This window comes from Vanessa tameamea, chromosome Z (assembly GCF_037043105.1).
Source record: "Vanessa tameamea isolate UH-Manoa-2023 chromosome Z, ilVanTame1 primary haplotype, whole genome shotgun sequence".
NCBI classification, from domain to species: Eukaryota; Metazoa; Arthropoda; class Insecta; order Lepidoptera; family Nymphalidae; genus Vanessa; species Vanessa tameamea.
This window is the reverse complement of record NC_087341.1, coordinates 11172446-11190655: the sequence shown is the minus strand read 5'-3', so window position 1 is coordinate 11190655 and position 18210 is coordinate 11172446. Positions and strand designations below refer to the sequence as shown.

Below are 18210 nucleotides of genomic sequence, written 5' to 3'. Positions count from 1 at the left end.
TTGTAAGAAACTTGCCTTAAGATGGTCTTTTGGCTATATGTCTGCATAACTGTATTATACCTTAATATGAGCACGATATTATAGCCTTGTTTACCAAGTTTGTGATTTTTTTCATTCAAATAACATGGAATTCGAACCTCCAGTTCCGTCAATTTGACACAGTAAATATTCTAAATTATTTTAGTTCCGATTACCGCCTAATGCACCAATACCTTCACCACATCGGTTTGCTTATTTTGCAAGCTATTTGGATAGACCCAGTCTTTCCTGTATTGTAATTCCTTATTTTATTTCGTTAAAAGATAGTCCGCATAGCTCGATCCTTAGCACACTCTTTGTGCGCTCCTTAGAACATTTTGTGGACTATAGTTTTATAATAAGTCATAGTTTATTGCTTCGGCTACATGTACTTAAAACACATCAAGAGTTGCGGTTACATTTAACGAAGAGTGCGAAACGTTTCCATTCCAAATTCATTCTTCCGTCGTTATACATGTCGATGTTGTTCGTTGTCGACGTAGTTCCTACCATTTCATGTAGTCAGGTAGCTATATTCACCAAAAACTTCGAGAAATTTCCTATCGACGTATTTGGATCTTGGCACGATATACCTCTTGAACATGACCTTTATGACGAGACTGATTTATCGACATATGAAAGCACAATAATAAGATTTTTTTTTTCTTTATTGTATTTTCATATGATTGTACATGGAATTTAAAAAAGATTTCAGGTGCTAATGTCATTTACGGACATTTTATTCAAATAAAATGCAAATAAAGATTTTAAGTACCTTTCAACGTAATTTCAGTCGTGGAACCCAAAGTCGTAATTCGTAACACGTGGGCGTACGACAGGGCCTCACGTAGTCCTGAGAACTCGTTTGCTTTTTCACGATTTTTACCATGGAACCATAAAAAAACTATTTACAGCTTCGCATTAAATATAACATTTCTTTTATTTTTAATTATAAATACCTTAATAATTAATCATCATAATACTAAATATAAACAAAACGTTTATATTTAAAGGATCCTGTAAACATATTTTTTTGTTGGTAAAATATCTAATGTCGTATTTTCCGAACATATTTTAAGCAAAGTACTACTAACTCGTATACCTACTACGCATTGCACCGACTTTAGATTTATCTTTTCAAAAAATATTTACCTAATTAAAGAATAATCCTTACTGTATCTTTGTATTATAATAACAATATAATACCTATACTTTATTTTATTTTGATATTTTATATAGATTCAGGTATCAGTTACTTTTTAAATATTACAACAAATGTAATAAGTACCTACAAGTTTTAATGGATAGAATACAACGAGGTTGTACCTTATAAAACTGTATAAAACTCTATTGTACATCGTCAAGCGCACACTTGTTGGATGCACTGTGGATACTAAGTAAATAATTACATTTACGCACACAAAGAAAATTTTCCACCAACACCGAAGTCGCTCTACCTGCGCAAGAGTCACATTCCGTCACCCACCTTCACGATTGGCCGCCGAGGCTGTGAAGGCTTCGAAACAGTTTTAAATTAATTTTAGAAAGTTGGCAGTGTTAATAAGTGTATACGTAGTTTAGTGACAAAATGATAACGGCCTAAGGTGAGTTGTGGTTCTATTTTTATTTATAGTTAATAAGTTTAGTGATTGTATTTTAGTGTTAAATAATGCATTTTCTTATCGTATTTAGCGTATTCGTTTACAATCGTGTCACTAGAAATTGAGAACGTTTTGATCGTATTAATTTACTGTTTAAAATAACTTCTACAAATTGATGGTATGAAATAACTTTCGTAATGTACAAAATAGCGCCGTTTATTGAAACATATTCTGTTCACTCGTTATTTTCTTTAACATGATATTCAAAGTATCTTAATAATTTACTAGTTCATATTTCCATCTGCATACCAAAGCTACATTTATTGCGTTTGTAGGTTCACATTTAATGTATTTATGTACTTTCAAATTCAGTCACCCATATTTTTTTTAAATTGCTCATGTTCAACATAATGAATATTTAGGAGTGCATATTAAAATTAATGATTAAATTATATATATATTTTATTAGTTTTAAGATAGTCGCGACAATCAATATTCTCTAGACTATAATTTCCTTAACTGGCGCTTTAAGTCTTAAATTAAGAGTTTTAGTGCTATTATGTATGTATTTATGAAAATTTAGTACTCCGGCTTAGACCAATTTTTAACTATCTAAGGTTAATAAATTGTACACATGAGTACTACAATATTTAGTCATCACGATTTTATTTTTTTAATATCAATCTAATATTAACAATGATCTAAGACGTTTTTTCTCAACATTTTATCTAGATGAGTCATTTTATTCTTCGTAAGATAGGCTAAGAGGTGTATTGTAGAAGTTGTCTTTTGAAATTATGTCAGGTGTCTCTGGTTATTAAATTCAGAAATATAATACAGTTTTATTCTACTAACAAAATTAACAATATTATCTCTGTTAGTATTTGATTAATTTGTATCTTAATACATCACCTTAGTGATATAAATTTTAAGTTCATATTAATATAATATTAACTAAAATATTATTTAATATGTAATATTAAACAAAACTTCGGGCTAATATAATTACATTATGTGTGTTCCTTTGTAATCCCATTGAGTACATATTTATTATTGCAAAACAAAAGGGTTTCTCACTGTTCGTCCAAATACTGTAAATCCATATCGGAATCCCACGCAAATGGATGCCGCGAGCAAAAATGTTCGTAATATTATTCAATTACAAAATTAAATGATAATCTCGTACTTACTATACTTACTTATAGAAGAGTAATTTTGGATCAGTTGATAGAACATAATGATAAATGTGTGATCAGCGTAGATCACGGTGATCCCGTGAATGAACCCGAAATTCGGGCAAGCACTGAATTTCATAATCTTAATTTGTTATAATACATCTCGTACTGAGCGGGGAAAGCAAAACATTATAAGGAAAATTACATGTGTCTTGTGAAATTCTGACACAAATGTATTTGGAGAGTGACAACATTTTAGCATCATTTTGGATTAAGCTCCAAACTCTTTGCCCGACAGTAGGACATAAACGTTAACTTACTTTATCTTATTCCGCTATGCTTTTACAAGGACTTTTGAATAATAATTAAATGTGGCCTTCACTGGTATATACCTTATATTATAGATATAAAAATAAACTAATACAATATATATTCTCTAGTATAAGCATAAACAAAAAAATAGTTAGTAATAAACAAGTGGATTACAATTCGGTAGATAGCCCAGCGTCGGACAGCAAAATCCCTTCAGTTTATTTCTATGACTATATGATTATGCGTTTATTTAATAACAGATTCTACAAAAATCTGCCGGTTATTAATAAATTTTATAATATTTTTGATCCAAACCATCTGTTTCGTAGGTCATACCTTTTTTTTGTTTTACGTCAAATAATCTCTAGAATAAATTGAAAAACAAAAACTTAGTAATGAGTCTTAGACAATTGCCATATCGATTTTCCTCTCAAACCACTATTTTATCTACCAATATGGACGTTTTTGTAGACGGAAAATTTGGCCGTCTCGTCAAAATTTACTTACTCATGAAGTTTCCGCTTGATATGAATCATTAAAAAAGGTGTACTTATGATTATAGTTATTTATAATTTATTTTCGTACATATTTTATGAAAATCAACGAAAGAAGTTATAATAATTCCGTGCGATTTATCATCGTCATGTTGTTTGAATTGCGTGCGTATTTATATATAAAAATTAATACAAGCTTAAAATGTTAAATATTAACTAATAGTGAAGTATTTTCCATATTTGATTTAATAAAATAACATTCGCAATATTCAGAAATATCATATTGTTATTAAGCTCGTATAATTCTTAATATTAATTAAATTATAACAAGCTACAAAGCTTCGTGATTAAGAATAAATCATTGTAACATAAATTAATGGATTGCATTTTAACAATATATACGTTACTGTAAAAGCTCGAACCTTTACCAACATGAGTTGGTAAATGTAAGTATTTATTATAAAGGGACGACTTTTTCGAACTTTTATCATTCTAACCTAACCTAACATGTAAATCCTAAGATTTACCAAGTGAATGATGGTAAAAGTTCGAATCCCAAAGTTTTATGGACATTTACCATTCATAATCGGTAAATCTTAGGTTTTACTGGAAAATCTTAAGATTTACCGTAGTTCGAGATTTTACAGTAACATAACATTCAATTGTAAAATTTAAAAGAATCGTTAAAGAACGTTCGTGTGCTAAAGGATATTATAACACTAATGACTTTTTAGTTGATTGCACACCTTGGAAATGAAATGATCGCCTCCAGGCTGTTTCAAATAACGAAAATATGTTTATTATTATTGTACATGAAAACATGAAATATGTATGTATATACTACGATACTTGTGAAAATGAAATAAAAGAAAAATATCCCGCTGAGTTTCTTTTGCCGGTTCTTCTCAGGTCCGAGGTGTTAATTTCTGAACGGGTGGTAGAATTTTGACTATCAATAAGCAAGTGTAATCATTTCCATATCGAATAAAGATTTTTCACTTTGACTTTGACAATAGCAAATTTAAATCATAAATGATGTTCAATTAAGCTTATATTATGTTTTCTCTTTATTTTGTTAATAGTAATGCAACGCTAAAACTGAAAAAATGTTTAATTAATGAGAAAACTTTACAAAACGTTCCCTGCGTACACCAATCGGGGGATGCGCTAATGAGATATAAAATAAAATTTACACGAAATACACTTATTTATTATGAATAATTAAAACGCAACTAATTCGTCTGACTACCTCTGTAGTGTATGTAACTACGGAATAAATTATTTCATATTGAATGTCAGTCAGTTATTTACTAGAAAAGGAACGTATATAAAGTTCTTAAATATTTCTAGGGTGTCACTGCACTGAGGGCAATTCTACTAACAAATTGTCACTTTGTCGCAATCGAATCGAAACGTAAATTAACTGTGCCTTAAAATCAATCCAACGATAATTAATTATTAGATCTTAAATGTTATTCGTGTCTGAAATTACACTGGCTCACTTAGCCTTCTAACAGAAACACGATAATAAAAAAGTACTAAAGCCATACATTATCAATTAATATTTTATCATTTTATTTCATGTATATAACATATAATATAATTTCATAAAAATAAAATAATTATTAGATAGTCGTTTGAAATTTGCAAATGTAATTTTTTAGCCGTTCATGTATTTAAGTAAGAATGATCCAAAAAATAATTACTTAGATTTCTTAAATACCAAGACGATCGCAAAATCTTCTTTTGTTCTAAAAGCAAGTAATTATTTTCTTATTTGAAATTACAAACCAAGTAAATTGTTTTTTATAAATATAAATAGGTAAATGAATGTATACGAACAAGGCAGGCGACATTCGGGATTGTTTAAGGAAAGTCCTTTCTTGTCTCAATCTTATGACAAATCACTTTTAATGAACGGAAGGGAGATAAGAGGCGTTTCTTACAACGTGATAAAATATAAATCATTTTGAACATGTACAAAAAGTAAAGTAAAAATATTTTAAACAGCTACAATTTTAAATTTCATGATAAGATATTTCGAGGTAACTCGTGTTTGTCGTTTCATCATAATAGAATAGGTGCACCTTACTTTTATTACCCAGGGTACATTTTCAAGAGACACAATATCTGGGTGGGAAACGGCTCATTATGTGAGCTTCGTTCTCAATAGGAATATCGAGACGATGTTGTCCTAAGAGGCAACAAAGGAACTTTTTGGTTTCGGAACGTAAGGCCCCTGCGGAAATGGCACGTAAGCAAGCGAATGACGATTATATTTATATACTATATATGATGACAATATAAGTATATGAGATAACTTGTTCAAGCTGTCTGTATTCAAAATAAATAACACTTATTTTTGACACAATATTCGCTAAGAAAACAGAATATTCAAATATTTAAGCAGCTCGATACAAAGATAAGGAAATAAATTGACATGAACACATTTCAAAACAATCGAATTCATGCAAAATTTTATTTTTGTCTTTAAATAATAGTAGAAAGGGATTCCGATGATAAGTTATGTATACTCTTATAATTATATCTTATTATAAATCTATTTTATTGAATCGCCAATGTAACACAGTAATACAAAATAATTTGATTTTGTGTAGCGGTAAAGTAATTGGCGAATGGGTCCGCACAAAGCCCTCCGGTACTCTGGAGCAAATTACATAATACGAGTATATAATGTCAGTATTCCTTATTATCGATCAGTAATGAATATCCATTAAGTGATGCGGTTTTTTATTGTGACCACATCCTATTATATCCCATTTTAAAGTATCCGAACACAAAATTCACATTGTAGGCCTCGGTTATATTCACTATTTTAATATTAAATTCTACGAAGGTCAGTTAATTACTTGTTGGTTATTTAATATTTAAATATAACAAAAGATATTCCTAAATTAAACATGTAAATCTTTAGAAAATGGACAATAGTAATGACAATTGCTTGTAATGTCTATGTTATGAAAATGGCGTCCGGTAAGTATGTATTGTCTTTTGAGAGCAACACAATTGCATGAAAATATCTGAAATATATCAGCATTGGACGTGTCATATCTTATAGAGTATCTAGCTCAAAATATTTTTTTGAGGTCGGGAGGAGTGTGTGGCTTATGTTTGGCAGCCTAAGGTTCGTCATAGAATATCTCAATCGTAATCATTAGATAACTTTATTAAGGAATCAGATATTGCGACGTTGAAGAATTTGTTTGGCTGCCTCATTAATCAGGCTTTACTCCAAATGGTATTATATAATGATATTCGACACTTTAACTCTAAAGTTAAAGTGTCGAACGTACGGAACTCGCAATGGTCACTTTTTAGAAAGAATATCGTCATTTTCAACACATAGTCATTATGTTATATCTGGCTTGGATTACAGGGGTATAAAATCCATGTAGTCCCCGGAAGGTAAAGGGCTTTCCCATTAGGGTCTACCAGATTAGGGTCTTCAAGAAAATTTAAAGTAATATTATTTCTATTTTATTTGGAATGTGTTTGCAGTTAGGTCCATCTCGAAATAGATTTAAAACATAATACAAAACTTTTAAATGTGGTTGCTTCAAAAATTAAATCAATACTGGTTTTTACGATCTTCAATAGTACTACCGTTCACAAGAGCACTACTTTCCTGACAATATCAAGCTTAAAGGTAAAGGCACTTTGCCATTTTCAGTGTTAAGTTTCGTCAGACGATGCCTCCTTAACTTGCGAAGGAACACTTTCGTGTCGCGTCAGCTTAAAAAAAGTAGAAAAAAAAATCTTGAAAAACTACCGTTCAGTTCATGAATCAAGAATTACAAAAGGCGAGACAACTCGGCGAAATCTTATCCCCCTAAGCAGTCCAGTTTTCGATCTGGCTAGAGTACATAGTACAGTGGACATATTTATATTGTTCAGCAGAATGTACATAAGATTCATGAATCTAGTCAACGTCACTTAATACTTTTTGCGACTTACGAGAAATATTTTTAAAACTTAGACAATACTCGACTTACTACAATATATACTATCGATGACAACGTCTAATGTCCGTTTCTCAGTTATACATTTATCATTTAATTTTAAAAGGAACAAGCAACCCTAATTTGGAGTTTAAATATATGTTTATTTTTAAACACTGTTATACTACCAATTGATGCAAAATCTAATAGTACGGGTCCAGTAAATATTAGGAAAGTTGTAAGCAAAATGATTAATTGTGTAAATTTCTGACATGCTTATGTGGATGTGACAAACACTCAAGTGAGCCCAAGTTTAGGCAACAGTCAGTTTTATGTCATAGCCACAGAATGTTAAGGAAAGCGGCAGCGACACAAAGGCGTGGGGAATGCCAATGCTGTATTTATTGTTTTTATCTAATTTGTATGCAAGAGAGCCTTCGTCGCTCGAGCTCCTAAAGGCTCTCGGTGAATCTGTGCTTGAACAAACACATACAAAACTGTATTTCAATAACAATTAACTAATCAATATCGTAGTTACTTGTGTCTTCTCTAATATTCGGGTATGCATTTACTTATTATTAATCAGGTACACTATTATTTATTTTATATATTATTTTTTATTGGCTAAACTATTTAGTTTAGCCAATAACAATTTCAAATTTAGTATTCGAAGTCCAAGAGTAAATGTCTAAAATAACATTATTTATTAATTTTGGTAAAACATACATTGTTTATCATCAAATACTCTATCAGAATTGATTTCAAAGGATATGCAACTGTATAATGTACGACGTGTCAAAGCTACCGGATATGATTGGCGAATACTGTTCTGGTCCGGATATTACACCGAGCTGTCTCAAATGCTGTTTGCTCACCTGGCTAGATAACGGGCGTATAGACAAAGTGCTGCTTGAATAAAACTCAATATAATATTCACATTCACAACTATGGCGTTGGGAAAAAAAGTTAACTGTTCTATAATGAGGTAATGTAAAATTTTCATAATTTTTTTTGTAATAAAAATAATTATTTTGCAGTAAAATTATGAATTATCTTTTGTATAAACTTCATTATTAATGTTATTTTTATTAGGCTTAATGTGAATACTTTTAGATGTCTTGACTAATTCTAAATAATAGCAGTTCTATAATACGAGCGAAAACCAATTTAAAATTTTGTCTTTGTTAATAACAGAACCCTTGGTTGATTTATTAATTCATGACCTAATTAATGCATTTAATAAGTGTGCGTTAGTCAAACGATTTCCGAGAATCAGATTGAGTTCGCTATAAAGAATAATATTTTGTTAAGCCGCTATTCCTGTTAGAATTGGGATTATATTGATAGACAGAAAGTCTTACATAGCTTTAGTTTTCATAGCGATTTCAGTTTCAGTTTGTATTTACAACATCCAATGCAATATTCATATTGCATTTATGTTAGAATGTGGAGTGCAGGATTAATGTTTGCCTGAAAATCCTTAGATATATATATATATATATATATAGACATTTCGCCAGATGGATCTACGAGAATTCTGACTATTCATGAACGATTTTATGATAGCGTGCTTTCTTTTATCATTCATTTCTATTAAAAAATAATTCGCTCTCATCACATTTCTATCGGAATCTAAAATTCCATTTAATTATCGGTTATCATTATACGTGCTTTAATGTTATAACTACATCAAGTATCAGCTGGGCCTCAAGGTGATCTGGCGTTTGGATCACTGCACACTTCGCATATGTCACGTATAGTTTTAGTTTATTAGTATTTAAATTTCATTTATTAACGAAATGCAATAAAATATGCATATATTTCAGAAGTTTTTCTTAACATTTCTCTTGTTTCATTAAGAGTTTAATGGAATCCATCCTCTCACAAATCTCATATTTAAGGGAAAAATATATAAGTATTACCATTTTTTGCTTTTAGATCGTTTGTTCTTGTGTTCATTTGACCCTAAAGAAACACAAATGTTGGGAATATTATCTATCGGTCCCTGCGTTCATAATTAATTATTAATCAAAAATCTGTTAGATTTTGAGCAATTTACACAACTGATGAAAAGTCAAAATTTTAATTTTGTAAATTGGCATTAAGTATGATTATTATTTAAGACGTGATCGATAGCTTGACCATATTTTCTCTTGCGGTAGTGAATGCTATGAATTATGTTATGAGGTTGTTAGCTTGGTTACCTAGCAACTATAATAAAAACTGTGCGATCGTCTCCGTCTCAGTGTTGTGTCCTTGCTGGTATTTATTTGTTATCATGTTCAAAAGAAATATAATAATTAAACCAATGTTTCCTCCTTGATAAAACGTTTATTGTGTTTATCAAAATTAAATTTTCGTGTTAAAATGATTTTATGTGTTCTTGGTACGTATTTTAAAATTTTTATTATATTTTCCTTCACAAAAAGTAAAATCGTGTACAATTTCATATTCACTGTTTAGAAATACAAACGGAATTAATATAAATTATTTTTTTTCCAAAATTTCAAGGCTCTTCTGTTAAACAAGCAACGCAAAAGCAAATTATGCTAAAATTAATGGAGTCACGTAAAATAATTACACGAATATTTTTAAGCTGTTGATTTTTCATAAAACATTACTATTAAAAATTATAAGTAGTAGGTTAAGTGCATTACTTGGCTCTGAGACATTGTTTCATTAGATATCCATCCAGTAAAGATATTTCAAATTACACAAGTTGTAATTTTAAACTATCAAATTACTTAATAAAAGTAACAATCAAAATTATCTTCCAATATCTTAATTACCTTATGAGCCGCTTACAATCAACAAAATATTTTTAAAAGTTTGTGCGTTAACGCAAAAGGAACCTATTTTATGTTTAGCTTCCCTTTGTATTTGTATAGTTAATATTATGATAGGATATTCAAATTTTTTTTTCTATAGTACACCTGTTCTGTTGGATAATACGGGGAACGTTTATATGTATCCAATACCTGCTCGAGCGCTACCTGCTCGATGAGTCATAGCCTCTATAACGCTTGGATTTTCAACAGTATTTTGAACATTAGAGACGATGACGTGCTGTGCATTAACTTCTTTATAGACTACTTTACTGTTTTAGCGAAAACGCGTCTTAATTACACGTCGTTTACGAATTATTTCTATTTGAATACTCATTAATTGAATTGCTGGTAATAAAATGGTTTAAGATATAATCAATATTATTAACATAAGATATTAAGAAAATACGTTGATGGATAATGTCACTTATTCCCTAAAAAATAAGTTGATGAGATAAAAACGGTCTACTTAGGTTAATACTAAAATGCTGTTGGAATTTGTGACAACATAATTTCTCGAACCTAGGTAACGACGTTGATCATGTTTTTACCTAGTTTGATGAATTTATTTCTTAAATTTAAGGACAAAGTTATTAGGCTATTCATTGTTTACGCCCAAACGAGCATGTCGTTAATATAAAATCGATGTGTTATATTTATGATCATTAATTTGTTTCAGGCAATATAATGTCTCGAATACTTTGTCTCTTGGCAATTCTTGGCATAGCATCAGCCCAACTCACGTTGGACGGCATCAGATGCGGTCAGCTGACTTGTCAACTTGATGAGTACTGCTCGCCCGAGACCAACCGATGCGCGCCATGCAGCGTCGCTTGCAACAAATCTCATCACAATTACGACTCTGGCCTTTGCATCAAGGAGTGTCAAGGTTTGTTAGTTCGAAGGTTACAAAAAAACGTACTGACTGATATCTTTTAAGGGAAATGTTATTTATAGACTTAGTCGTTTGATTATTCGGACTTTTGTTATGAAGTTATTTGCAGATTTGAACTAAATGACATAATGCAGTGTAACACCACTAGTGTCACGGTGACATAAATTTAATTTAGTGCTTAGATATTGATGAAATAGATAATATTATTTTAACATTTCGTGCTGTGAAACTAAGATGAGTATGTAAAGTTATGACGATGACTAATATTCATGTGCATAAAATAATAATGGGGGCCGTTTAAGGAAACAAAAGCGAATATGAACTTCAACGTTAAAGCCATAGAGTTAATTATCGTTCGACCTCGAAGCCAACAACCAGTTTCGTGACCGCAACGCGCTGCCTTCAATACGTCTCTCTTACTCTAACCAATTGTGTTTCACTCACACACCGGTTAAAGAATGTAAATTTCTGGTCAAACATCTTTGTTGAGACCATTTGCAAAACATTTTGTTACGTTATCTCAGTAAATAATTTAGATAAAGTCAATTCAAGCTAATTCTCATAAATATAACAAGTTAAAAATCGTCTTAACTCAAAACTTAACTTCTGTGTATTAGTAAACGATAACTTAAGTTCAAGGAATGAGTTATATTAAAACCATTATATAACAGTCACCTATTAATGTACAATGGAACGATATAAGTTAAAGAAAAACAGTTTCTTTAAGATAAGATAAGATTAATCAACAAACCTTATTATTCATTAAAATAAGACTTTTGTGTCGAGCTACTTCGATTTAGGCTCGGGTTCCAACACAGGACTTATTGAGAACAATAATTGTGAATACTATCATCATTATATATGTGGTTATTTGAAAAGAGTATGCGAGTGACTTGCCGTTTCTTCTCGCTGGAGCCTGATTTGCCCGTTGGTAGAGTTGACATATTGACTTAAATAAAGTATGTTTGATTTAATTTAAATATTCAAATTACTTTCCTTATTAAAAAAATTCATCAAAATAACCATTCAATTCGCTTATATAGATATATTTGTGTAATTAGTATGTACAATATGCGTGATTATGCCAATGGGACAATTGCAAGCCAGATTGTCAGTAAACGAGCTCGGATGCAAACAAATAAACTGAGCTGGAACGTAAATCTTTTAACGACGAATATAGCCATTTGCCTCTAGTTTGTTCAACGAGAGTAATGTTCCAGAACAGATATATATTTTTTATTATTATTTACTTTTGATTATTCAAGATAGTAAAAAAATTGTTGTAGTTTCGTTGTTAAGTGACAAGGCAAATTGATATAACCTGAGCTCAGTCAACAGGTCATTGGCGAGGGTAGCAACAATGCTATAAAGTTACGGTCGGCTGACTTTGACAGTACTACGCAACATGCATGAATGCGTTGGAGTGTAAAACATGTACAAGCGTGAGTCGAACCGTACAGGACAGAACAGGTACCTAACCTACTTCTGTAACAATCTAAAAACGAATTTGAATGCAGATTCTCGGAAATTCCACCTTTGACAAATAGCAACGGATGAAAGTTCGTTGAAAATAATCTCTCAGGAACAGTCAGTTTTTAAAATTAAAAAGCCTTTGTGTTAAATCCTTTTTAAATGTCGTACCTTTAAAATTCTGTCAAGCAATATATGAGAATTTTGTTCGAAGCAAATATCATTTACAACATTTTCCCAGAAGCGTGAAAGGTATTGTCCATAAATTTAAAGCTGCCTTTACTAGTTAGGTTCAGTACAGTAGTACTGAGATAGAGTATGAATTTTGAAGTAGACAATGTCGATACTTACAACTGTGATTAGAAGTTTTATATAATAAAAAATACATACTCTATGTACATTTTAACTAGTTTATTATACTAAACGATAATTCAATATTGGATCAGTGTCTCTACGTAGTATAAAACAAAGTCGCTTCCCGCCGTCTGTCTTAGATCTTTTAAACTATGCAACAAATTTTAATGCGATTCTCTCAATAAACAGAGTCAATCAAAAGGAAGGTTTTACGTAAAAATGTAATTAGTTTTTCTTTAATTTAAAAAATACTGTCCGCATATAAACAGAGCAAATGCTACTCCGACTTAATTAGTTTCTTCTGTGTGCTTGCAGATCGTGCTTCTGTATAATGAGCTATTGACACAGACGTTTAGTATAATCACACATCACTATCATAGTTTTAAATATTGTTTCAAGTGGTCGCCTCTAAAAGTGTCGTCTCTGGGCCTATGTTCTATTAAGAAAAAGCATGAACTGAATAATCACCAACCAGTGCCCTATTTCTGTATGCCACCGAAAACATAAACGAGCTTGTAACGCGCTCGCGTCGCATTATTGGCTAAAAACGGTATTCCCTGTGCCCTGTCAAATCAAAAACAATACCTGAGGTGGTTTAAATCGTAAATATAGGAATTGAATCGGATCGTACTTCGTGAAATCTCTCAAAAAAACATAAACTCCATGTCTTATGGCATATATAATTCTATTTTAAGAAAACGTATTCGTGTTAGGAAAACACGTTTGTGTTTCTTATCGTGTTATGACGTCACTCATTTTAGCTCGTTACGATTTGTGTCATACAGAATCAGGGCCTTGTACGCGATGTAAACAAAAATTAACTACATTTAAACAAAATTTCTTGGTGGTACCCACTCATCAGATATTCTACCGCCAACCAGCAGTACCTAATCAGTATTTTTGTGTTTCGGTTTGAAGGGCGTGCCAGTAACTACAAGCACCAGAGACGTAACACCTTAGATCCCAAGGTTGGTGGCGTATTGGTAATATAAGAAATGGCTATTATTTCTTATAGTGCCATTATCTATGGCGGTGATCACTTACCTTTAAATCCTTGCTCGTGGACATTAAGATTAGAAAAAATGGGTTTACTGTCTTGATTTGAAGTTAAAATTCTAAAAAACTTCAATCAAAAATCTATAGCATCGATTAAAAAAAAATGCTAATCAAATTAATTTATGTTTTTTCAGGATATCTGTTGGACTTGAGATACATGCGCAAGTCGGAAAGCATCGCTCCGCCATCGGATATTAACAGTGAGGATACTTTTTTACTTGTGTTACTATTAGTACGTTTACAAATAAAAAAAAAACCAACATCGAATAATATTTACCGTGCTGAACTATTGCAACTTTTATTACTTTTATAGATAGTAATCTTTGTGCATGGCTTGCCGTCTAATATAACGTAATTGATTATTTAATTACATTGCATTAACGATTAATAATAAAACTACCAATATAAAAATGTTTACGCGAATTCAATGTTTTTAAATAAAGAATATAATAGCGCAGCGAATAATTTTCTTTTTGAATGTACTAAATTGAACACAGTTTTACATTTCTTTGTATTGCGATTTTTTGGCAAACACAAATATAAAATTGCTAATGACATATTTCTAACGTTATTTAAATATTGGAAATAGGGTGAAAAGGTTTTAAGTAAATAAAACAAAAACTCCTATAAATGTATTTTAATATTAAATGAGTAAAAATACATATTTTTATTTTATGATGTATTAATATATATTTTATCCAGGAGATGTGTTTCATGCAAAATTTTTAGTTAAGAAGTTCTAGTTTATTTAATGTTTGCATTGCGAATAGCGAATAATATGCGATAGAACAAAATTGTATATATTTTACATAACATGGATCTATGTGAATGATCGTTATATGTACAGGGAGCAATTCTGCTTACTTATAACGGATTGGGATTCGTTCAAGAAATTCTAATAATTCAGGAGATATTCTAATTAATTATAACTTGCTTTTGATGCGTGTAAGACTTATATGTAATATTTTTAATCAAGAGATTGCCTAGATGACAGAGTGTGTACCGCTTAGGTTTGATTAAAATATGCATATAAATAATAATTTATCAGCTCAGCCATATTGTACATTACAAACAGTCTTTGAATGATATATCTCTATTTATTATACAACATAATTCCTTAAACCTCTTTACTTCTTATTATATCCATTTTAATTTTACTTCCAAAGCTCCGATATAGCTCCGTTGACGTTAAAAATGCATTTTTTTCGTAAATCCATAATGAACATAGATTATTCAATCTCTCGACCAATATCGCGTCAATTTGATGTGAAATGTTATTAATTTAGCTTTTATACTCTTGGGGTTGAAATACGCTCTACGTATTGTCTGCGTTTTTTCACGAATGACAATTAAATTAAGCAATGCATAGATATACTACATGACGAGTGCATTTTACAGATTGCTGTTATTTAATTTAAGGTCTCCGTTATTCTACACTATCAACCCGTGGCGCTTCGAAGTTGTTAAAAAATATGTATAACATGATGAGGATATAGGGAAATCGCAGATGCATCTGGAAGCATCTGCGATGCACTATCACTAGTAAATTGAACTAAAAAAAAATCAAATGAGATAAATATATTTCTATCCAAGGATTCTTAATAAATGACAGGGATGCAACAAGAACATTTTTAAAAATATGACCCGTAATGCATTTTGAAATAAATTTGTAGCACTATAAAACGTGATAAAGTTAGTTTTGTAACATGTTTAAGAGTATAAAGGACTTAAGATGTTGGTGCTAAGATTCTTATGATATTCTTCCTTCTTCCATTTCAATTGTTACAAAAGCTTTGCGATCTTGTTGCGACTTTTATCTTGTTTACTCAATGTAAAAATGATTTTTATTCTGAGATTGTAGTGCAGAAGTAACGTATGAGTACACAATGTATTATTATATGAGAAAAATTTGAATTAACAAAAACTTAATATACATGCTCATGAAAATCATGCCTAAAACTAAAAAGGTCTGCTGCGGCTGCTTGCAATTTCAATGCGATTTTAAGTAAAGGAACCTAATTATCCTAAATAAAAATAGCGAACCTGTTTTATCGAGCTAATGACAATTTATACTGCTTGCACCTCGTGTCGCATACTTGAAAGTGAAATCAATAGGCATGTATTTCTTCGAAATGAGCATGCTTATTACTAGCAATGGTATTTATGCATGCCACTGACTAAGTCGTAATTGCTCGATAATATAAAGTAAGCTAGTAAATTTATATAAAATGCGTATACGCTAATAAGCATTTTGTATTTAATTATAAAATAATTATAAATTTCTTTGTAAAGGTGTCCAGCGTCAAGCGCAGACAGCGTTGATTGTGAGCAGCGTGGCTCTCGCTGTACTTCTTTTAGTCGTTATAATACTTTGTAGAGGAAGACTGTCCTGGAGATATATCAAGCAAAAGTTACAACCGAGTAAGGTTAGAATAATTTAATATTTTTCAATCGATAAAGTATAAGCAATCTTATTATATTTATGCAATTATCTTTTTAGTTTTTTGTACCCCGTCATTATGTTTATAAATAGTCTTTTAAATTCACTTTTTGATGAAATACCACGTGAATGTATGTAGTTTTAAAATATAAACACCAAATATATTTTGCCGCTGTTGTTTGTTTATTTATAATAAAAAACACATCATTTGATTAAAAGTGCCTCTATGTTTGGTTTTGTTTTAGTTTAAAATATTTATCAAATTCAGTTCGTAAAAAATAAAACTCGATGGCTTGCAAGCCCGTCCGATATTCTATTTTCCCAGTAGTTCTACCGTCAAACAAAAATACTTTATTTAACTGTGTTCCGGTTCAAATAGTGAGTGAATCAGAGTAATTACGTGTACAAGGGACATAACATCCGCGGTTGGCGGCGCATATAAGGACTAAGAAGTTATTAATTCTTACAGGCCCAGTGTATAAACGTGACCATTCCTAAAATAATATTTCGAGTTCGTATATATAAAAATAATTATTTATTGTAATAGACGATTTTAAATGAATAAGTGGATCAGTTTTAATGTTCCCATAATATATAATATTTCAGAATCGCGTTAAACAATACCCGACGGACTTAACACATCACAATCCACACGCTGAGCTCCCGAAACCTAAGCCCGAATTGAAATTGGAAATACGAAATTCCGAACCACCGAAGCGACAAAACCAACAGCCACTCAACGCCAGGGATTTAGATACTAGAACACAAACTGAAGGTAGCCAGGGCGCTACAACACCGAAGACCATAAGCACTGCTCTTAGTAATAGACATCCGGCTGAAGATACGACTTTAGATTTTTCATACGACAATATGGGTATGAATGTGACTCCACCCGAACAACCGGCAGCTAGTCATAAATTCTGAGAATCGCGTATGACACTCGGCAGTAAATCCGTGACGTTTACTAACGTTACCTAGAACAATCAATAGTCGTAATCAAATCGTTCATCAAGAACGTTTGTGTTGTGGTTCTACTAATTTGAATCAATATGATGTTTCAACTATGTATAATAATTTACAATAAGCGGAGGATCGCTTTAAACATTTCACAATAGTAATAATTTCAAACATTTTTTAATATTCCATTTGTCGCTAATCACTAAAGCCAAATGTTCGTCCGCAAAATCGAGCAACTTAGTCGACTCATTAGCGGAATTACGAAACATCACACAGTTCATAGACATCACAAACTAATATCAGGTATCAAACGTAATGTTAGCTCAACAGGAAGGAATATCGTCGGATATCACTAATTGATAATATTAATACATGATACGGCATTGTGATGCATACTTAATTACTTGATATTGAATGTTTATCTTATATTTGGAAATAATTTTAATTGAATATATGAAACTTAAACTACGCAGCATATTTTATAATATCGATTTAGGAAGTTAAACGAATAAAAATGTAATATATAATGTATATGAAAAAGATATTACGTCATCATTTTTATTATTTAGAATTAGTGTTAATAATGATAATGAGTAATATTTTGTAGACGAAAACGAAATGGTATTATAATGTGTGTATTCATTAAGCAATACT

At 30.9% G+C, this 18210-nt stretch overlaps 1 protein-coding gene across 1 annotated transcript; it reads left to right on the top strand.

The window, feature by feature from the left end:
- Positions 1-1466: 1466 nt before the first annotated feature.
- On the top strand, positions 1467-17627 carry LOC113403038 (protein grindelwald). The gene is made up of 5 exons (XM_026643457.2): positions 1467-1622; positions 11064-11273; positions 14294-14359; positions 16452-16585; positions 17206-17627. Exons 2-5 carry the CDS (start codon positions 11072-11074, stop codon positions 17521-17523), a joined length of 720 nt encoding a protein of 239 aa, XP_026499242.1. The 5' UTR covers positions 1467-1622; positions 11064-11071; the 3' UTR covers positions 17524-17627.
- The last annotated feature ends 583 nt before the right edge of the window (positions 17628-18210 follow it).

Bases quoted from the DNA above. Each gene is read 5' to 3' on its own strand.
- LOC113403038 (XM_026643457.2), top strand. From the start codon at position 11,072: ATGTCTCGAATACTTTGTCTCTTGGCAATTCTTGGCATAGCATCAGCC. The intron at 11,274-14,293 runs GTTTGTTAGTTC...ATGTTTTTTCAG, and splicing joins TTGCATCAAGGAGTGTCAAG to GATATCTGTTGGACTTGAGA. The intron at 14,360-16,451 runs GTGAGGATACTT...TTCTTTGTAAAG, and splicing joins TCCGCCATCGGATATTAACA to GTGTCCAGCGTCAAGCGCAG.